The 22,376-nt window shown below is 47.0% G+C and overlaps 1 protein-coding gene across 1 annotated transcript; it reads left to right on the forward strand.

The window, feature by feature from the left end:
- The first annotated feature begins 3,493 nt into the window (after positions 1-3,493).
- On the forward strand, positions 3,494-19,418 carry Ankrd34b (ankyrin repeat domain 34B). Its single transcript, NM_001109174.1, is given in 5 exon segments — positions 3,494-3,804; positions 4,679-4,823; positions 6,342-6,424; positions 10,133-10,191; positions 16,725-19,418. A coding segment is annotated over 1 exon segment (1,527 nt). The 5' UTR covers positions 3,494-3,804; positions 4,679-4,823; positions 6,342-6,424; positions 10,133-10,191; positions 16,725-16,747; the 3' UTR covers positions 18,275-19,418.
- The last annotated feature ends 2,958 nt before the right edge of the window (positions 19,419-22,376 follow it).

Genomic DNA, 22,376 nt, shown 5'->3' on the forward strand with positions numbered 1-22,376 from the left:
GACAGAGCAATGATGTACTGGGATCCCCGTGTGGGTGCATGGAAGCCAGGGCCCTATGCACACCAGAGAGAGATGCTCCATTACTGAGACGCATACCCACCCCACAATCTTAAGAAAGAGGTGTTAGCTCTCACTACCAATCGTTCTAACAGTTTTGTCCCATTTATTTAGTTTGTTTGCTTTGGAGGTTCTGGTCTGATATGAGACAGGGTCTTGCTGTATAGCCTAGGCTGGCCACAAACTTGTAACAGTCCTCCTGTCGATGGACCAAAATCTGTCTCTAGAGGGCAGAAAGTAGATTGAGGAGTTTATGATGAAGATGTTCCTCAGAGCCAAGCTTCCACCTTTACTTTTCTTAAAACATAGCTTGAACACCATAAAACCGTGAGCACAAGGAGTCTCACGTCTTAGACGTCCCACTTGTCACCCACAACGCAGGATGCCTTCAATGTGCTTCTCAGTCCTTGCCCTGTTCTACCTCCTCAGAGCTCCTTTCCTCCAGTCTTGGGGAGCCTCCCTTCCAGGTGGGGTGGCACTGAGGACATAGGGAAGAGTTCCAAAGCTCTTCCTGCTCCTGGTTCCCCTCCTAAGAATACTTTGGAGCCCTGATGGCCTTGCTGACAAAACAGGGCTACAGCATCCAACCTGTCTCCTCCTCAGATACGTCTGCTGCACTGGGTTTAATCTAGAAAATCAAGCCATGTGTCTTGGGGCCCTCTTTGGGAGCCAGCAGGACAGAGGTCATCCCTTCCCGCCCTTATATCTCACCTTGGCTGCTGTGGTAAGTCAGTCCTCACAATTCCTCCGTGAGTCCCAAGAACAGGAGGATGAAAAGGAGCATAGCCAGGAGCCCGGGCATTTTCCATTGACCACAGGACTTTGCCGAAGATACACATGGAATGTGTTAGCCACTGTCTTCTTGCTGTTCCCAGACCCAGTGTCCCAGTGTTTATTAATGTTTATTAACACTGTCCCAGAGCAGAAATAGCACAGACTGGGGAGCTCAGAGGGCAACTGGAAAGCGCCTCTCAGGGTTCTAGAGATGGAAACGTTTAAAAACTCAGCATCTGGTTGAGACTGGTCTTGTGGTTCCAAACGGTGCTGCTGCTTGGACACCCTCTGGAGGGAATGAGTGCTGCCGTTCACAAGTAGAGGTTACACAGCCACCAGCTTACCCCCTTGGGCCCTTGCTCAGGGGTGCTAACCCATCCTAAGGGCCATGCTCTCCTGACCCATCACCTCCCAAACACTCCATCTTCAAATACTGCAATCGCACTTTCGTGTATCCCCGAGGGGAGCGCATCCAGACCACAGCATCCCAGAAGAGAGATAGAGCAGGTCTACCTTCTCTAGCCTTTCTCCCAGCAAGGTGTTTCCAGACCAGAGCAGCCTGGATTCTCATTCTATGGAAGCTCCTAGGAATAGTGGCCAGAAATGACCTCTCAGCCTCATCCCTTCTCCTGACCAGGTCAACAGGAAAGCCCTCCAAGCCTCATTGTCCCCACCCCCACCCCAGGCATCTCTTGTCTCCAGCAAACATCTTCTAATCCTTCAGTGGTGGGCGGAGTAAACCAAGTAATAGTTTGCCAAAGAAGCTCACAGCCCCATTTCAGGAGCCATGAATGTGCTATGCTCTGTGGGAAAAGGAACTTTGTGGGTGTGATTAAATTATGAATCTTGAGATGGCAGATTATCCAAGTAAGCCAGTGCAATCACAAAGGTAATCACTGAGAGTGAGGCAGAGGTCAGAGGGTGAGAGGGAAGCAGTGTGTGTGTGTGTTGGAGAGGGAGGGGAGCAGGGGGCGGGGACAAAGACAAGCAGGGGCAGAGGAAGGAGGGGAAAAAAGAGACAGACAGAGATAGAGAGACAGAAACAGAGAGAGACATAGAGAGACAGAGACAGAAACAGAGAGACAGAGAGAGAGAGAGAGAGAGAGACAGACAGACAGACAGACAGACACAGAGACAGAGACAAAGAAACATCTGAATATGTTAATAGAGGAAGAGACCACTAGTCAAGGAATTCCAGGAGACCTCTTGAAAGCCAGGAATGACAGGGGAAACAGATGTTCTCCTCACAGCCCTCCAGAATCAACACAGCCCCACAACTCTGCTGAGTTTTGGCACGCTAAAGCTGTCCGCATGTCTGATCTCTATGAGCATATTGGAGTAAATAAATTCTCACTATTTTGAATGTGGTGATTATCGATTACCAATGTGGTTTGTTTGTGATAGCAATCGGTAAGGAACTAGTAAACTAGGAGTGAAAGATTGAAGTTTGGTAACATCCACAGAAGCTGAACACACGTTGACTTCATGAATCATAGCTCCACTCTCAGGTATACCCCAAAAAAATGGATCTATAGGTAGGTGGGCAGGAGAAGTCACCTGCTGAGTTCAGAACGTCCGTGGACTTTCCCAAGTCTGAGGACAGTCCAAAAGTCTACCAGAGGCAGAACAAGCTGAGACACACAGTGCATTGTCTGAAGTGTAGCAATGGGGGGGGGGCAGGGCAGCCAGTAAGACATATTCTTTGTGATGTTAGAAAACACACAAGCAGCAAAACAGTTCTGTGCTGGCAGAAGCCATCAGTCCTCCCAAGGTGCAGATATAAAGTGACCTTTAGTGCTGGTAATATGTTCTGTTTGCTGATCTGTATGATGTTTCAGTTTGTACAAAATTGGACTTGTGGTTCACACCTTTTAAAAAATATATATTAATAAAACTATTAAAAAGAGATGAAGGGGATAAGACCCATGCCTTCATAAAAGTTGGTTCTCTCTGGGATTCTCCAAATGTGTGTAAACAAAGGGCCACCCACCCCCAGGCAGCCCACTTTTTTAGAGTCCATCTCTGGTCCTATATGTCCTGTGAATATGCGACAAACGTTTACTTAGGGGACCATTTCACAGGGACTTTGTTTAAGTAAAGGACGTTTGCCTAAGGGTATATGATCTTCCCCTTTGGGGATAGAAGAACTACAGACTAGCTTGTTCTTAGGCAACCTTGAACCCACACCTCCTTCAATACATGTGAGGAGCTGAAACCATCGCTTTTATATAATTTCCTTTTTTTTTCTTGATGTCTCCGTGGAGTTTAATATCTCACATTTATTTTGAGAAATTTTGTTAGCTGTTCCATTAAGCCTTAATTAGAGTAAAATAAAATTATAAATTCATAAAATAAAAACAAAACGGTTGCTACCACAAACGTTCAGTTCTTTAGTGAGGCTCTGGTTTTACCTGGAGTAGTGGGAAGGAACAGTGGGGAAAGGAACCCATGAAGGCTGAATCTCAGACCAACAGATGGATACAAGAGAACGCGGGCGCAGACCCGGATCAGGGGCGCTGGGGAGGGGGGGCGCGGGGGGTTCATCTTCCTTGGTCCACCCTGGGCTGCCCATTCGCTCTCCCACAAGTCACAGCTGTCAAAGCTCAGCGGCCTGGAGGGGAGACGGGGCGGGGCTTAGGAGGAGGCGGAGCCTCGGAGAGCATCTTCTGGCCCCGGGGCCTGGACTGGCCCGCCGCCCCCACCTGCAGCGCGGCGGAGCGCGGGCGCGTCACTCCCAGCGGAAGCGCCAGCCCCGCGTCTGGCGAGGTGCGCGCCTCGCCGCTCCCGCTCCAGCGCTTCGTGGCCCGCCTGTGTCTGCAGGGCAGGGGCGGGGGCCCGGCAGCACGGACGGACAGGGGACTGAGATCGAAGTCACCGCTGAATCGTCGACAGTCACGCAGCTCGGACGGCGCGTCCGAGCAGGAGCGGATCAGGAAGGTGAAGGACCACTGCCGATCCGACAGCGCGTCCCAGGTCAGTCCGCCCGCTGCACTTGGGGAAACTTTGGGATGCGGTGACAGCCGCGAGACTGAGGCACCAAGGGTCGCGAGGCCCTGTGGCCTCCGTGCACCCCACAAATAGGCACCTGCCTCACATTTGACACCGCAGCTGCCAGGGCGGGGACCGAGACCCCGCTACCATGGACCACTGTGGGCCACCGAGGGCCGGCGGGTTTCAGGGGTCTCCCGAGAGACTCCGACTCGCCCGCGCCCCGCTGCGCGCCTCCGGGTCCCTGCAGGTCCCCAGCTCCCGTTGGCGGCTCGCGCTCAGACCCCGCGAGGCTGCGGATTCCGCCGCCTTCGGGCCTCGCGACGCGGGAGGAGCGGCCCGGGGCCCTGGGCTGCGGGGTGGGAGCCCCGCGGCGGGAGCGGCGCGCGCTCGGCCGGTGGAGCGCGCGGGTCGCGGGGTCCGGCTGGAGCGCGTGGCCGCAGGTGCCCGTGGCCGCTGGGCAGCGGAGGTGCGGAGCGCGGGCTGGGGCCGCGGAGCTGATTGCAACCTCGGGCTGCAAGAACCCGGGTCGCCGGATAGGCTGTCCCGTCTCTGCGGCTCCTGGGTGCGCACATCCTTGGCACCGGGCATCCAGACCCCCTCAGCGGAGAGCGGGCTGCAGAGCGGCGCCTGCCCGGGCGGAGGACCAGTGCTGCCCGCTCTCTGGCACGCTATCTCCCCAGCGAGGGCCGCGTGCTAGGCTGCGCGGGGACCACTGCCCAGGGCCTCCTGGCACAAGCCTTTTTCGTGGACAGCTGCCTGCCCTGGCTTGGAGTGGAGGCAACGAAATGAGCACCCCGCCCCCATCCGCGCCCCAGCGCTGTCGCCCCAGTCACCTTCCTTTGCCCTTCTCCGACAGCACCTTGGACTTGCTCTCTCCAGAACTGGGGAAAATCTGAGGAAACCGGACAGGGACCTTGGAGACACGCCGCCTGCATACTCAACAGCCTGGAAATCCAGTCACCTTGGTACCTCGCAGCTTCCCAGACACTTTGGAGGGGCAGGTTTGCAATTTCTACCCCCATCCTCATCCCCTCCCCCGTCTCTGTCTCTGCTGAGGGAGGGAATCTTCTGAGGAGAAGCTGGGATCTAGGCATCCCATAACCTAGCCCCAGAGCCCAAGGAGGAGCTCATGGGTTGTTAAAAGACATCCTAGCTTTGTAGCTATGTGAGGGAACCAGCAAACCTTATAACTAACTCCTTCCCGTGGGCAGTTCCTGAATATTTCTTGGAAGACTGGAGGTGCAAGGAAGCCGACTTTTCCTGGCCAGTCACTGCATCTTTTGCTTGGCTCTGACTCTCTCCTTGCTGGGAAGAGACACATTTTGTTTATGACCTCTGTCTGGCCTCATTCCAATTTCTGTCTGCCTTGGATTGCTTGCCCATCAGGACTGATTTTTGAAGAGCTGTCTGGGAAGGGAAGGCTGCAAACCTCTGGTCCTGGTTGGCTCAAACTCGGGGTTGTAGTCTTCTGTGGGACCCGTGGGCTCCCCAATCCTCCTCTGGGCCGTGGCAGCACTTCTGCAAGGAAATTGATTGTCAAACAACTTGGGGATGATGGTGGAGGCACCCCGTGCGAGCAGACTCAGGGCTTGGAAGCAACCAGGAAACAAACAGGAGTGAGGAATCCCTTTTTTAAAGGCTTACATGACTCTGGGACTAAGGAAAGATGGCGATGCCATTGGTGCATGAAACCTGGCATCGGCCTGCCAGGTTCCACCAGCTCAGGGAACTCACATAAGTAGGACCTTTATCGGGTGTTGCATATTTGGAACGAGTGCTCACGATCACCCACTATAATGTAGATATTGCTCCCCTAACCCCCATCTTAGGAACAATACCCCGAAACCTGGTAACTCTGAGAGAGCCCAGTTACCTGCCACCTCTTCCACATCAGGGTAGGAACTAGGACAAGAGAAAGGACTGTCCTAAGCTTTAGAGTTATATACACACTTTACAGCTCCATGGCCAGACAACTGTTCTATAAGAGGGAACACAAAGGAGAATGACTATCCTGTCCTAATGAATAGAAAACTGGGGACAGCAGGAGGACAAAGGCATAGGAAGAATTGGTTCCAAGATGGCTTTCCAAGCATGTCCGTCTTACAGCACTGCCGTGTTGGGTACCACACTAATCAGGTACCCCCGCCGGGCCCTGCTGTGGGGAAGTCTGTCATCTGAGAGGCAGGGAGATGCTGAGATATAGTGCTCCGGGCAGGCAGATAAAAGGAATGACCTTGGGAGAGTCCAGTCACCTTTCCTACTCCCGTGTACAAAACGTGGACTGAACCAGATGAGTACCAAGGGGTGGGCTCCCCTGCAAACAGATTTGAGCTGGGTTTCTGTGCGTGGGATCCATTCCAGACTCATTTACAAACTCGTAGTCGGTGAAATGTGATAAACCGAACACTGTGGGGATTTCTAAACAAGGAATTAAAACACTCCACTCCAAATGGGGGACAGGCAGGCAGCACGTCGTCAGTGTTTATGCGCCTCTGAATAGCTCTGATTTCTTTTGGTAGGAGCTGACAGCTGGCTGACAGAAACCTCACCCAGCGAGAGAAGAGACAAAAACCAAGTATGAAGTTGGGAATCATGTTTTCAGGTAACTTTCTATTTCCATCCGGAGTGGGTGTCTGGGAGGGTGAGTGTAGATTTGCTTGATTCGCCAACTGATATTTGTCCCCCAGGGGCCCCTGATTCTAAGGCACCATGCTCTGCCACTGTCTCCTAGTTTCCTGGTGGCAGAGTAGAGAGCCGGGGCTCCCAGCTCCAGCGTGCAAACTCTCCTCTGTGCACACCATCTGCTGCTTCTATTATCCCTGGTCTTTCTGATCAATATGGCCAGTCTTTGTGGATTTGCCCAAGAAACTGGTCATCAGCTACTTGGGCTGGAGACACAGTCTGGAAGTCCAGATAGAGTCTGTCCACAGATTTTTCAACCTACCTCTGGTTTTTGCCCTGTGCCTCATTGCCACTCTGCATGGTATCTGGGACTACTGGGCCCTACAGGTCAAGGGTCATGTATGACAGTGGTTCTTCACGACAGCATTGATCACCCTGACAGCTGTCGTCTGCTCCCAAAGCTTATTTGGAATTGCTCATTTGATAACACCTTTCCTCTGGTTGTCTTTGTTCTTGGAAGTATATACCTTTAAGACGTCTTATAACAGGCAAATAAATTTTGAGTGGAAGCTTAACCATCACTTACAGAGGTGGTCAAAGAATGTATGAAGTACACAGTTATACATCCTAGCTAAAGTTACAGACTTCTACTTTTAACCAGGAGTGAGGCTGGAGCAATGGCTCAACTCTTAGGAGCCCCAGCTTCTCTTCCAGAGGACCCAGGTTCAATTCCCAGCAGCCACAAGACCTCTCGCAACTACCTACAACTCTCGGGGATCTGATGCCCTTCTCTGGCGTCTAAGGGCACCGCACAGACATACATACGGACAAATGTTCATACAAATAAAATAAAACATAAGAAAGAGGTAAAACAGAGAGAGGGGTTTATGCAACTATTTGGTAATTCAGATCTTCTAATAATGTAGGGACCCATAAGGAAAACCTAGTAAATTCTTACTAGATTCCATGCAAGCTGATGATCAATAGTTTAAATTTAAAGTTCAACCTGTTTAAATGCAAAGTTATTTACTTAGTTTGTGTGTCCTTGTATGTTTTCATGTGGGTGCAGACACCCATATTTTAATGTATATGGTGGCTAGAGGACAACCTTATGTTTCATTTCTCAGGCACTGTCTGTTTTATGGTATGTGTGCATGGTATGCGTGCATACATATGTGCACACTGCTCATTTGTGAGTACATGTCAGTTTACAGGTACATGTGAGAGAGAGTGTGTGTGTGTGTATGTGCGTGTGTGTGTGTAAATGTGCATGCATGTATGTGTGTGTGTAAGTGTGTGCGTGTGTGTGTATGTGCGCGCGCGTGTGTGTGTGTTCTGTGTTCACTCTCCGTGTGCTAGATTTAGAGGCAGGCTATCATATCTACCCTACACTGATGCGGAGGCTGAGGATCTGAATTCTGGTCCTCCCACTCCCAAGGTAAGTCCTTTACAGACTAGGATATCTCCCTAGCCTTTGCCATTTTGTTTTAAGTCTTTCACTAATGGGGAACTCATCAGGTAGGCTGGGCTAATGATCCATCCCAGCGAGGCCTGGGGATCTACCTGCTTCTGCTTCTTGAGTGCTGGGGTTACAGGCGTGTACCACCATGCCCATATTTCTTCTAGTATCAGTTCTGGGGGTCAAACTCAGGCTCTCAAAGTAATTGCTTTATCCACCAAGCCCTCTTCCCAGCTCTGTTATTTTAAAAGGCTTTGGACTGGGATGCAATAAAAAGAGAAAGTTAAATCCTGAGATAAAATTCTTGAAAAGAGAAATGAATCAAGCAGGAGACACAAGAGGAAACCTTCCTTCCAGTGCTGTCAAGTTCATTTCTATGGGCACACAGCATAAATATTATAAGATTGTCACTCCACAGATGATGAAGCTAACAGCCCAGGAGATCAAGGCTTGACTAGGACGTACAGCTAACATATACAAAAATTAGGATGGAGTTCTGGGTCTGTCTGACTCTGAACCTGTTCTAGGTGATCTGTGACCTGTGTGGAGGGCACAGTGACACTGAGAAAGTGTCAGTAAAGTAGAATGGTAAGCAGACTGACTGCATGTCCACATGGTCTCAGCCATGGGTTCTCAGGGTGCTTCCCACAGGAGGAAAGACCATTCCAGGCAAGAGAAGTGGGTCTTCATCAAACATCCTATAAAGAACAAATCACAGTCAAATGTCAGGTTTTGTGGTTTGCAGTTTGATCTGTGAAGATTAAAGAACTCCCCAGAGAGGGTGAAGGCCTACAGACAGGGATGTTCTAGTAGGGCGGGGACTGCACAATGATGTCTCAGGAGCCTGACTATAACCTCTGGGGAGTGACGTATCTGACAGTCCTCTTCTGAAAACAGTGAAGTTTCAACAGTAACAGATGGCCCTATGAAATATTAAAATTCAAGTGGACTAAGAAGCCGTTATAGCTCAGTGTAGAAGCACATGCCTACGGTTGTAGATACTCTGGAGACTGAGGCAAGAGGATTGCTGGAGCCCAGGAATTCAGGCCTGTCTGAGCAATGAACATAATTTCAAGGGCTGGGGAGCTAGCTTACTTGGTTAAGTAACTATCATGCAAATTTGAGGAACCGAGTGGTGTGTGTGTGTGTGTGTGTGTGTGTGTGTGTGTGTGTGTGTGTGTGTGTGTGTTGGTCTCCAGCACCACATAAAAGGTACACACTTGTAATCTTAGCACTGGAAAGGCAAGAACAACTAGATCCATGGGCTCTTTGACCAGCTAAACTTAGCCTTATCAGGTAGCCCTGGGTCCTTATCTTAAATAACGAGGTGGGTAACTCCAGAAGGACACTGGAGATTGACCTCTGGCTACACACAGGCACACCCCCCCACCAGTGGACATGCACCTACATCCACACACAAAAGTGATTTACAAACAGAATTTATTTCAGTGAAAATAGGGGAGGCAGCGAGCTGGTACTCAACCCAACCTCCCTGAGACCCTGCAGTCCGTATCTAAAGGATGAAAAGAGACCACTGCCCTCTCAGGTATCCCAGTTTCCCAGTTCGTTGGCAGTTCCGCATCTTAGAGCCTCCTGACTCCAGCCTTGGTGAGAGAAAAGTTGTGAGCATAAGTGTTCAGGGTTAGTGTTGTAGAAAAGGGTTGTGTGTGCGTGTGTGTGTGTGTGTGTGTGTGTGTGTGTGTGTGTTCGCACGCGTGTTTGTAACCATCTTTCCATACATTTAAAGATTCTTAGACTTAAGAACAAGAACAGCCAAATAAGAGTCTTAGTGTAATATTAAAGTCAGAGCACAGCATGATGGCATAGGCCTTGGGGGCAGAGGCAGTCAGATCTCTATGAGTTCAAGACCCAGCTTGAACTACGTCATGAATTCTAGGACAACCAGGGCAACATAGTGAGACTTCATCTCAAACAAAAGAACAAACAAACAAAAAGTCAGAACATGGTAATGTGTTCTTATTAAAGTGCCTATTTCTCAAGCATGACTTTGGCCTAAGGATTTTTTTTTAACTTGTTTTTTTTTTTTTTTTTTTTTTGTGATTGCTACTGTATACTTTCTTGGCTTGGATACGAAGTAGTTTCTGTACTTGATATTATGTTCCAATGCCTCCTAATGTCTTTGCATATTAAACCCATTTGTATTTGAAAACTGGAAAGAAGTGGTTTCTTTGGTGTTCTTATATGAACTTTCAAATGCTTTCCTTCCAGAGTAGACCTTCGAGTTGGGACCCACACTGCCATTGTAATTCCTGCACCCCACATCTCAGGTACGTTTTGATGGTAGAAGAGCTTTTCTAGACTGTGAGGAGAGAAAAGCAAAGCATTTGCTTTCCTTCGGGCTAAGCATCTGTTCCCTGAGTGCTTTGCCATCGTGAATGATATCAAAATGGAGATCGGTCAATATGAATGATATCAAAATGGAAACAGGTCAATTTGGATTCCGCCTTTTATGAACTTATTCATTTGACAAGAAACACTCTTAAAGATACCATGAGAACTGAACTGTGTTGTGAAAGGAAGGCCTCACATGACCTACCTTTGCCTATGACCTTCTCTGTATGCAGGCTCCTATGATACTGAGAGCGGTGCTGAAGGGATAGTGTGTGAAAATATACTTTTAAAGACCAATGCCTCCATCTACAACTCCCTGTTGAGAAATGGAGCATCATTGGGACTTGGGAGGCCTCTGGTAACCCTTCCAGATCACACCATTTTCTCTCCTCCACCAACAGCCACGGTCCCTTTGGATGCTTGTCATAGCTGTTCTCTTTGCTTTTGTCATTGTCCTCCATTTCTAACGAACTCCTAACAAAGCTAACTTTAACGAGATAGCAAGCACAAAGCAAGATGATGAAGGAAGACTGATACTAACTGTATGTGGTGACGGTGAGCTGGCCCAGGATTCGTGGGCACTTATAGGAGACCCTCTAGGCAAGGTCAGGAAGGAGTCCCAGGATTCATAGGGCTCATCTTACCTAATATGGCCTCTGCCTGGACATGGTGCAGAGCAGTGACTGAGTACCCAAAGGGAGTGGGACTATTTGTTTAACACTTTCCCCCCAAGCCCACCAGGACTCGCCCCAGGATGTCAGAGCTGAGTGGACAGAGCTAAAATGAGCACCACTTGAGGACAGGGCAGGGGGTACGCAGAGACAAGTTCGGTCATGGCAAGTAAAGACAAGAACTGAAGCCAGGCTGCTGTGTGCTCTGGTCCTTAGTTGACAGATGGACCATGGTGGGTGACTGCACTGAACATGTCTACACATCCATCAGCATGACAGATCCCTCCAGCATTTTCTGGGGACTGGAGGTGTCTCTCTTCCATGATCTTCAACTTCCATATCCTATTGCTCTGTTTTTCTTGTTTACCGTTTGATCTTAGTTAATTCTTGAGACTGTGTTCCAATTCTCACCTGAAGGAAGGTTTGGCTGAACACAGAGCTTTAAGCAGAAGGTCATTTCTCCTTCAGATATGTACAGACACTTCTGCATTGTGTCTCATTGCTATCATTGATGGACCTGGATCTGTACTCATTTCTGATGCCTTGGTATGTGACTTATCCTGAAACCCAAGGGCCCTGCCATCAGGACTGTGGAATTTTTAGGTCTGTGCCCTGGAAGCTCACAGGCAGGTGTTGTGGGAAGTGCCCAGTGTTATGGGCATGCACTGTTTCACTCAGTGCAGTGCTCTCTCCTGCATTCCGATTGGATAACTCTTTATCCCCCTGGCCTGGACTTGCTCCGACTTTGGTTGAGGACTGCTTCTCTTGCTCCCCCTTTGATTTAGTTGCCTTGCCGATGCCATAATAAAATATTCTGACCAAGAGCAGCTTGGAGAAGAGAGGCTTTATTTGGCTTACACTTCCAGTTCATAACCACTGAGGGGAGTCAGGGCAGGACGCCCTCATGGTCCTGGTTCACGAAGGCTAGCTTTCTTATACATCTCAGGATTACCTGCTTAGCAATGGTGTGGTCCTTGGTGGGCTAGGTGCTTTTGCATCAGTCACTAAGCAAGACATTTACCCACAGGCCAGATTGATCTAGGCAGTTCCTAAATCAAGTCCTTCTTCTCACGTCACTCTAGGCTGTGGAGTTGACAGTTGATGTTAACTTGGATACCAGTCTGCCTCTTTTTCTTGCTAGAAATATTGTTTGGGTGCTGGAATTCCCAGACTGGATTTCTGGTTGTCTGGTTTTTGGTTTTTGGTTTTTGTTTTCCCCTGTTGTGAGTTATTTTTGCTTTGTGAGACAGAGTCTCTCTGTGGGGACTGATTTTGAACTTCTGGTCCTCCTGCTTCTCCTTCCTGAGTGCTGGGATCACAGGCAGGTGCCATGACGCCCGGCTCTTTCCTTCTTTTTTTCTTCACTGTGTTTACGAGTCTCGGCACCACTGTCACCCCCATTTGCTCCTGAGCTTTGAGGGCCTTGGGCCTCCTTCATGTTCTTTTGAGATTTTGTGGTCTCTGACTACTCTTCACACACTCTTGCTGCCACACATCCTCCCTGGATGATACTGAGTTTTTATCTTCCCGACTATTGGCTCATGACTAAAGAACCGGATGAAGAGGCCGGTGAGATGGCTGAGCACACAGGTGATGCTTGTCACCTGTGAGTCTCATTGTGGACCACACTGGCGGCCTGTGAAACCCTGTGCTGTTCTCTAAGGCAGGCAGGGCCGTTGAACATAGACCTGAGCAGCTTTTGCCCCCGGGGTCCAGTTGTCTTCTGAAGCTGGTGTGGGGGGTGGGACTGGCTTCAGCTCTTTTCAAACCATCCTGCGTCTTCAGTCCAAAGACCCTGTGTTTTACCATTTTCAGAGAACAGGCCCCCAGGTGGCCCCAGGGTGGAAGCAGGGCACTGTCTATCACTGGTGGGCGGGAGTTAGAGCCCATTGTCCACACTGTCCAAGTTTCCCCATGCCAGCATGGCTCAGGGACCTGAGTGAACGTGGAATTGGTGTACTGGCTGGGGATGGAGTCTCGGACGCCTGGTGTGCACCAGAGTAGCGCAGGCTTTGCCACTCACTCCCTAGCGTCTTTCGGCTTGCCCCTTCCTAAAGCTTCTGTGTTGTGCATGGGAGGTTAGCTCTTGGCTTTCTCTGGCTGGCTCCCCTGGAAGCTTTAGGGCTTCCAGGTTGCTGTTGTCTTCCCTGTTTTCTCTCTGGCTTTGTGAGTGTATGTCTTTAAAAAAAAAAAAAAAAAACTTTTGTTTTGGGAGGGAGCAAAATGAGATGTGTGCATTTTGCTGTATAAGCCCCAAGCCTAGCCACCTGCAGCCAGATTTCCCAAGTTTGGTTCTGCCTGTCATTGTAGATAATTGCAGATTAGGCCTCACCATCTCCCTTCTTCTTTGGTCTGCCTGAAAAGGCCTTTTTTATGTTAATTTTAAAATACTTATTATTAGCATGTGTGTGTGTGTGTGTGTGTGTGTGTGTGTGTGTGTGTGTGTGTGTGTAGAGAGAGAGAGAGAGAGAGGGAGGTGTGAGTCGAGACATGCCATGGTGCACGTGGAGGTCAGAGGACAACGTGGAGTTGGTTCCCTCTTTCCGCCTCTTTCTGGGGCTTGAACCTGGGTCATCAGGCTTGCACAGTGAGCACCTTACTCACTAAGCCTTTTTATTGGCTCCTTAATTTTATGTTTGCTTGTTTGTTTGTAATTGGTGCTGGGGACAGAACTGGGGGCCTTTCATGTGTTAGGCAAATGCTCTACCACTGAATTACATGCTTAGCTACCTACTAAATTCTTAGTCTTCAAAAAGAAGCTCCAGTGTCTGACTTCTGAAAAACCTCATTTGTTCCCAAATGACTAAAGCTGTTTAAATCTCATGAATCCTGCTATAACCAGCTCCGTACAGCACCTTCCGAAGCCTCTGTGAGCTCCTCAGCACAGGCTGGTATCTTTGCAGCTCTGCCCAGCACCTGTCAGGGACTTACAGATGCCAACGGTGAATTCATTTCTGGGCATGCCCACGCTGTCTTTCCCCTATTGGACTTCTGATCTCTTCATGTACTCTTTCTCTCTAGTAAGAGACTAATCTATTAATCACCCCTCATATTTTCAAACAGAAAATTCCTGTCCCGAAATCCTAGTCCTTTTTATTTTTATTTTATTTTATTTTATTTTATTTTATTTTATTTTATTTTGAGACAGGGTCCCACTCCGCAGCTCCCACATTGGCTTTAAACATATTAGGTAGACCAGACTGATCTCAAACTCTTGGTCATCCTCCTGCCTACACATCTCAAATGCCAGGATTACGAGAGTGACCCACCAGCTAAGAGTCATATCTTGGGGGGTGGGGAGGTTTTGCAACTTTATTTGACATTGAGCAGGTTAGTTCTCATTCACATTGACCGTCTGTAGATTTTTTTGAAGGTGGTAACAGGCACGTAAGTTACCAATGTGTAGAGCTTGTTTGGTGAATCCTCATCCTTATTATATTTTCTGGACAAACGTGCTTGATGTGATACGGACGGGGCAATCCTTATTCCCAGACGGCTTTACTGAGCCTGGTGTCAATGCACACATCTGGAATCCCCATTTCCTTCATGGCAAATTTCCGATTTCCCTGAGTGCCCAAGGAGCACGCTTCTTGAAGCCCACTCCATAGATGTGCTTGTGTGTGTTGATGGTGTATTCTCGGGTCACCACCTCATGGATGACAGAAAGGTCATTCTCACCACCCTTCCCCTTCTTTGCAGGAGAAATTCTGCCTGGCCCAAGTTGGGAAGGAAGAGTGTGAGGGATTGTGGGATAAGGTCACATGGCCGTACAACTTCCAGGTCATGGGGAGGCGGGGAGGAAGAGGTGGGGGGGGTCATAATTTTAAATTAAAAAAAAAAGTGATTAGCCAATTTACTGTGCTGTGTTGGCATTGTATAGAAATGAACAGCCATGTTGGTCTAGAAATGTTCCTAGTTTTCATTTGTACAATGCCAGTGCATTGTATGATCTAGGGAGAGTCTTATGAGGGCTTGGCTACAACAAATAATAAAATATGCTCTAAACAATGAAAAGATCCAGAGACTAGAAGAAACAACAAATTTCTAAAAATTATTCTGATTATACCTACATGCTATACATATCACATTTATAAAACTTATCTGATCTTTGTCTCCTACCGTAAGCACAACTGAAAGGTTTTTCTCTTAGCGCAGTATAAAATGACAATTATTACCCCCATCATGTAATTATCTGTTGAGAGAGTCTGAATCAGAGATATTTAAATAAATTAAGCGTGTATTTTTAGAGTCAATGGTAAAGATTAAGTGATTACAAATCCCGCATTTCTCCTTTTACATTTTGTTTACATTTTATTTTATGTGTATATGCATATGAGTGTCTTGCCTGCCTGTATGTCTGAGCACTACCTGCATACCTACTGCCTGAGGAGAACACAAGGAGGCACCAGCGTCTCTGGAACTGGTATCACAGTTTAGAGCAAAATGAGGACGCTGGGAATTGAATCTGAGCCCTCTGAAAGAGCAGCCATACTCTTAATGACTGAGCCATCGCTCCAGTTTCTTAAAATAATAATAACAATTTTCTTAAGATTTATGTTTATGTAGGTGTGTGTGCATGCATGTGCACATGTGTGTGCGGTCTATGCATTGGGTTGGAGGACTGAATACACAGACCCATATGCTTACGCTAGTACAATTCCCAGAGGAGACTAGAGGAGGGCCCTAGTACTGCTTTCTGTCTTATATCCTTCAGACAGGATTGTTGCAGTAAAAATTAAAAAAGAATGTTTTCTATCAGTTTCTGCCAGCCAGATCCACTCACTCCGGCTGCTTCTCTGCCACACAGTCCACAAGCCACCATCTCTTGGCTGTCTCCCTTGTAGCCACCCTCTTAGCACGGTCCCCTAGGCAGTAGTTATCATGCCTGGCGCGCGCGCGCGTGCACACACACACACACACACACACACACACACACACACACACACACACACACCTCATTCTGCTGGCCCTACACATTCTTACTCCTCGCTGGCAACAGAATCAGACACTGTCCTCTTTAGCCTGGTAAAATCAGAGTTCCAGAAACTCGTAATTTAGCCATTAGATTTACATGTTAAATTCTCAACCCACAATTCAGCCACACAATAAATCCACTGCTAATTGATCAAGATATAAACTATCTACTTTACCTAAATCTGAACCACCCTCCCCCATAGACTCCATCTTGATCTCGCTCCTTCCTCCTCTCTTCCGCCTTATAAAAACTTTGTTCCGCCCCACTCTCTACTGTCCAATCATATATCTCCCTGACATCAACCTACGCAGGGTCTCTCATTAAAGCTAAGTCACTTTTGCAGCTGGACCAGTTGGTCAGGGAGATCCTGGAATCCACCCAGAATCCTGGAATCCATGGGCCTCACCTGGCTTTTCACTGGGGCGCTAAAGAGTTTAAACTCAAGTCTCCAGGCTTGCACAGCAAGATCTCTTACCTGCTGGGCTATTTCTTCAGCCCAGCTTTTCTTCTTAATGTGAAGGTTTAAAATATTCTCTTCAAGAGCAGAAAATAAGTAGCCTGTCATTAAATGTGAAACTTAGGAAAATACTGAGTTGGTGCTTCAAGGAAGAGTTTAAAGAAACGTTTTAACTTACAATTCCATAAAGTCACTGTTACTCTGAAAATTCTTATATTTTTGCAATTCATGATTCTGCTCTGCACCCATCAATAACATAAGCCCATCTATGTCCTGTTCATCCATATTTCAGAAATAGACAAAATGACAAGATGAATTTAAGTAGGACATTGAGTCTGACTAATCGTCAATTTTTTTCATAACCAGGTATTGATTTCTGACTTTTGAAGATGGATGAAGGCTCGGAAGTTTCAACGGATGGAAATTCCTTGATCAAAGCAGTGCACCAGAGCCGACTTCGCCTCACTAGACTTTTGCTGGAAGGGGGCGCCTACATCAATGAGAGCAACGATCGTGGGGAAACCCCTTTAATGATTGCTTGTAAGACCAAACATGTGGACCAGCAGAGCGTAGGTAGAGCCAAGATGGTTAAATACCTTCTCGAGAACAGCGCCGACCCCAACATCCAGGACAAATCCGGGAAAAGCGCCCTGATGCACGCGTGCTTGGAACGCGCCGGCCCGGAGGTGGTCTCCTTGCTCCTCAAGAGTGGGGCGGATCTCAGCTTGCAGGACCATTCTGGTTACTCAGCTCTGGTTTATGCTATAAATGCGGAAGACAGAGACACCCTGAAAGTCCTCCTTAGTGCTTGCCAGGCAAAGGGGAAAGAGGTCATCATCATAACCACAGCGAAGTCGCCCTCAGGGAGACACACCACCCAGCAGTACCTAAACATGCCTCCTGCAGACATGGATGGGAGCCACCCGCCGGCCACGCCATCGGAAATTGACATCAAAACAGCCTCATTGCCACTTTCGTATTCTTCTGAGACGGACCTGACGCTTTTTGGCTTCAAGGATAGGGAGTTGTCTGGGAGCAGTGATAATACCTGGGACCCAGACTCTCCTCGGAGGAGGCCTGGGATGGCCACCAATGGGCCCAAGTTATCCCAGGCTCCAGCCTGGATCAAGAGTACCCCATCATTAAAGCACCAGGCCAGAGTAGCCTCCTTGCAAGAGGAGCTCCAAGACATCAGTCCAGAGGAAGAAGTAGCCTACAAAACCAACGCGCTGGCGCTTTCTAAGCGTTTCATCACCAGGCACCAGAGCATCGATGTAAAAGACACTGTGCACTTGCTCAGGGCCTTTGACCAGGTCAACTCAAGGAAAATGTCCTATGATGAAATAAATTACCATTCTTTGTTTCCAGAAGGGAACCAGTCATGCGTGGAAACTCCCACTGACCAGGACCCAGACTCTAGTCAGATTTTTGCCTCCACTCTAAAGAATATAGTTCAAAAGCGAAACTCGGGGGCCAATCACTACAGCTCGGATTCGCAACTCGCTGAGGGTATCACTCCTCCAACCTCAGAAGATGGCAAAGCTTCAAAGAAAAAGATCTTCGCGCCATCTCCTTCCTTGCTATCAGGGTCCAAAGAATTAGTGGAGACTGCCCCTCCTGGGCCCCTGAGCAGGAGGAATCACGCGGTTTTGGAAAGGCGGGGCTCCGGGGCTTTCCCCATAGATCACAGTCTGGCGCAGAGCAGACCTGGGTTTCTGCCACCCTTGAATGTGAATCCTCACCCTCCCATTACAGACATTGGCGTCAACAACAAGATCTGCGGCCTGCTTTCTTGTGGCCAAAAAGTGCTTATGCCGACAGCCCCTATTTTCCCAAAAGAATTTAAAACCAAAAAGATGCTGTTACGGAGGCAGTCCCTGCAGACAGAACAAATTAAGCAATTAGTAAATTTTTAAGAGACCATTAGGAGACACACTATGTTCAAATGTCTGTATCAGAAAAACATAGACTTAGAGAAGAAATTTTAACTATATCCTTTTAAGTTTTAGCCAGTGCATCGCAGCTAGGCAAATCAAAATATAGTGTATTTTGTATTAGGTACTGTGAGCACACCTTAATATATAGTTTCTGAGGGAATTCTAGCAAAACGAAAGCTGTTTTACTCAAAATGTCCAATATTTATCAACTTAAATGCGGTCCACATTGTTCATCTAAACAAAACACCACTAAGAAAGAAAATTGCCTACGTTAGAAACAATTTTTTAACATTTCAGATTGGCTTCATGTTCTTTTATGAAACAATGCTCTCAAGTCAGTAATTTTGTGGTCACTTTATGCTAACCAAGTTGTAGCTTTTCATGTTGTCAAAATCATCAAAGAAAACACTGACATCAGTAAAGCTAAACTACAAAGGAAGAATAAATGGCTCCTTTAAAAATGTTGACTCAGGCAGGTAAAAGTCTAATTAAAACCTTTTAAAGCATGAAAACTAGATAGACAGAGCAAGTGAGGTTCTCAGGGGCTGCTAATTCTGCATCAGAATGGCAGGTGTGGGGGCAGAGGAGATGGCTCTTTGGCCCCGCAAGCCTGATGGCCTGAGTTTGGATTCCCAGAAAGCTTGTGACACCTAGACAGAGTAGAGCAAGTATCTGTAATCCCAGCATTCCCTGCGGGGGAGATGGGCGGAGCCAGAAGAATCCCCGGAAACACAGGGTTCAGATAGTCTGTCTACACTGAAGAAAAGTAACCCTGGCTCAAACAAGGGAACCAGGATGACTGGTACCAAAGACTGTCCTCTGACAGGCCGACTCCCCATCCTCCAAACTGTCAGGGCAAGGCAGCAAACCACATCCTATTTTTTTGCACCGTGCATTGCTTTCAAACAAACTTACCAATCACGTTATCCTGTGGAATTATTTCTCCTGTTATTTTTGAGTATTTTACCCATAGGTTTCCAATATCAAGATAATATAAAAATTAAAAAGGATTCACCCTGACATACATTATTCTTGTCTTCCCAAAAGAAACGCCAAAACAGAACAGGGGGAACAAGAAGTTTGGGATTGCACACAGGTGAGAAGTAAATGCTTGCTTCATCTTAAAAAAAAAAAAAAAAAAAAAGAAACACCGATTAATAGAGTAGTTTAGTTTAGCAAAAATTACAAAAGCCAAGTAGAAACTTAATCATAAGGTTATTACAGGGTCACTACTAAGCAGTATCTTTATTTCTGATATGTAGTTATTAGACAGTCATATAAAGATAACGTCCTTGGTGTGACATCTGGAACATCTAGTATTTTAGGGTCTATGAGTAACTTTTAACAAAATACACATTACTATAAGATATTTAAAAAATGACAATATTACCTACATGACTTCAAAGTATAGTGTTCAAAGAATTCTTCACTCCGGCAGTCCTGTAGCAAAGCCTACCCAAAGTGCTAGCGAACCAAGGGTGTAAGTCTAATAACATCATCTGCACTTTCATTTCTTTGCCCAGCGGGTGGCATGAGGCCTTTCCTGGTAATTTGATATAAGCACTTTGAAATGTACATAGAAATTATTTAATTATTCGTGGCTTTTATTTAAAAGAAAAACACTAAATTGCAGGTTTTTCCATTTAATGTTTTGAAGAGAATATTAATTACATTAGAAATATTTTTTATTCAGAAATTAAAATTGTACTGATGTTTATAAGTAGCTGAATTCCTTTCGCAAGTTTTAATATCACAAAAAGTACTTGACCTCACATGGTAAGGAAACAGTTTGGAAGAAGAATATGTAAATAGAGTAATTCGTTATCAAGGTGGTATCAATAAAGACTTAAAATATCATTTTGACCAAGTTTTATTTCTCCTTCATATACTAATAATATTTCAACCTAATTTCAAGGGAAATTGTTCCACACATGTACTTTAAATAACAAAAGGATAAGAGTAACTTGTTGTCTTCTCAACATGAAAACACAATTTAACATGATTAAAACTTTATGGACCATTGCCAGAATTTTCAACCTTCTAGCAACCCTAAGCACACTTTAGATACTCAGGTTGTTAGAATCTAGTTGTAAAGCTGCTCCACCAGGCTTCTCATTGCACTAGACAGAATGTGTCGCTGGGCACCCATGATGAGTCACCAGTGTTTCCATCAGGAATCGTGTGTGTGTGTGTGTGTGTGTGTGTGTGTGTGTGTGTGTGTTACATCTATATTTGAATTTCATATAGAGTTTGCTTTAACATTAACTTAAAGGTCAACTTTAACTTAGGGGTCTTACAGGTCTTAGTTTCTGGTGAGCAGGATTTCCTAGACTATAGTTAATATAGACCCAAGGAATAGTCACTTAGAGTTCTGTTCCCTAATAATCGTGATTCCTGTATTTGCTTAACAGAGACTGCGTCTTGAAGGAGGTTTTTGAGGCTGATGAGTTTCTAGGAAGGGTAGAGATAGCAAGCCAGTCAGCTGTGGCAGTCTGTCCCACCAACCTCAGCATGGACCGGTGAGTCAGTCAGTCCTACGAACAAGGTTACATCATCTGCAGGGAAACAAATAGAAACAGATATCGCCGTGGTAAGCAAGACATGGCAGACAGGTAAATGTACATGTTTTGCCATGTGGAATCTAGATTTAAATGTATCTTTAAATATGGCTACCGTATAGAAATGTAAGGGGGACTATTTGGGGAGGAAGGAGACTAGGTGGAAGGGGAGCAAAACCTGTATGAATATGTTAAAGTGAGGCTAGAGAGACGGTGTAGGGACAATACTATGTTAAAGTGAGGCTAGAGAGACGGTGTAGGGACAATACTTGCTGGGCAAGCACGCAGATGTAAGTCCACATCTTCAGCTGTGTATAAGCACAGCCGTGAGCATCTGCATGGGTGGCAGAGGCAAGAGCCTAGGCGGTTGTAGCTAGTCAGTTCCAGGCTTAGTGAGGGACCTTGCCCAAATCCTGCAGCCCCAAGCCTCACCATTCTTTACCTTTTATGAACAACCCCACATCCTGGTTAGCAAGAACTATTAGCAGAAGCCAAAAAAGCAAGGTCTGCCAACCATGCCCAGCAATGCTTTTCAAGGGCAACTCTCCATTCCTCCCTCCCTCCTCGCCTTCCTTTTTCTCTCTCTCCTCTTTTTCTCCATCTTTCATTCTTTCTCACCCCACCCCGCCTGCAACTCTCTAGAGTCTCCGAACATTTTCCAGGCTGACCTAGAACTCCTGGGCTCAATTGAGCCACCTGCCTCAGACTACCAAGGAGCTGCAACCGCAGGCGATACCCCTGTGTTTGACTTAAAACCTAATTTGATACAGGGCTTAGTCCAATTGGAAGCCACGATTCTTAATAGATTAGTAATTGTGTTTATATCGCCTTGCTTGCTGCCAGTATTCTGTAGATCACATCGATTTTGTTTTGTTGAGATAGGGTTTCACTATAGAGCTCAGGCCGGCCTTGAGCTGAAAACTCTCAAGCCTTAGTCTCCGGAATGCTGGAATAACAGGTATGTGCTACCCGCACCTGGCTGCTATTTATCTTTTTGATAATTTCTTATCTTATCCACCCACAGCTGGCATTTGGATCACGAGTCCGAGTTCCTAGGAGAGCCAGAGCACAGCAGATCTGTGAGATATGGTGGGCTCGGTTGTCAGCCTCCCAAGCTGACACGCCGTCTCTGTGAACGTTCTTTCAAAATCTACAATTAGAGGGAAGGAATGGAAAGAGAAGGCTGGGAAGGATGCAGATAACAGGAACCACTGAAGAACTCCACTCTGCTGAAATGCAGGATCAAATCCACAGTGAGAGGCAGTCAGGAACACAGCAGGTTCAGAGCCTAGGGTTAGGAAGGTCTGTGACAAATGAAGGAAATGGCTTCGGCTAGTCACTAGCTTGATGTGGTCGGTGCTCAGGAACTGCCAACCGGCCTGTATCGCGTGACTGAAAGATTAATCTGTGTCTACTACTGATCCAGCATTCCTTGATCAACTGTGAGAGATCTGATTCTGGGCAGGGCATTGAAACCAGAATGTACACATAAGAGTTGTGGTTTGATTTGAAAATGTCCCCCA

The sequence above is a fragment of the Rattus norvegicus genome, chromosome 2, assembly GCF_036323735.1.
Source record: "Rattus norvegicus strain BN/NHsdMcwi chromosome 2, GRCr8, whole genome shotgun sequence".
In the NCBI taxonomy this organism is placed as follows: Eukaryota; Metazoa; Chordata; class Mammalia; order Rodentia; family Muridae; genus Rattus; species Rattus norvegicus.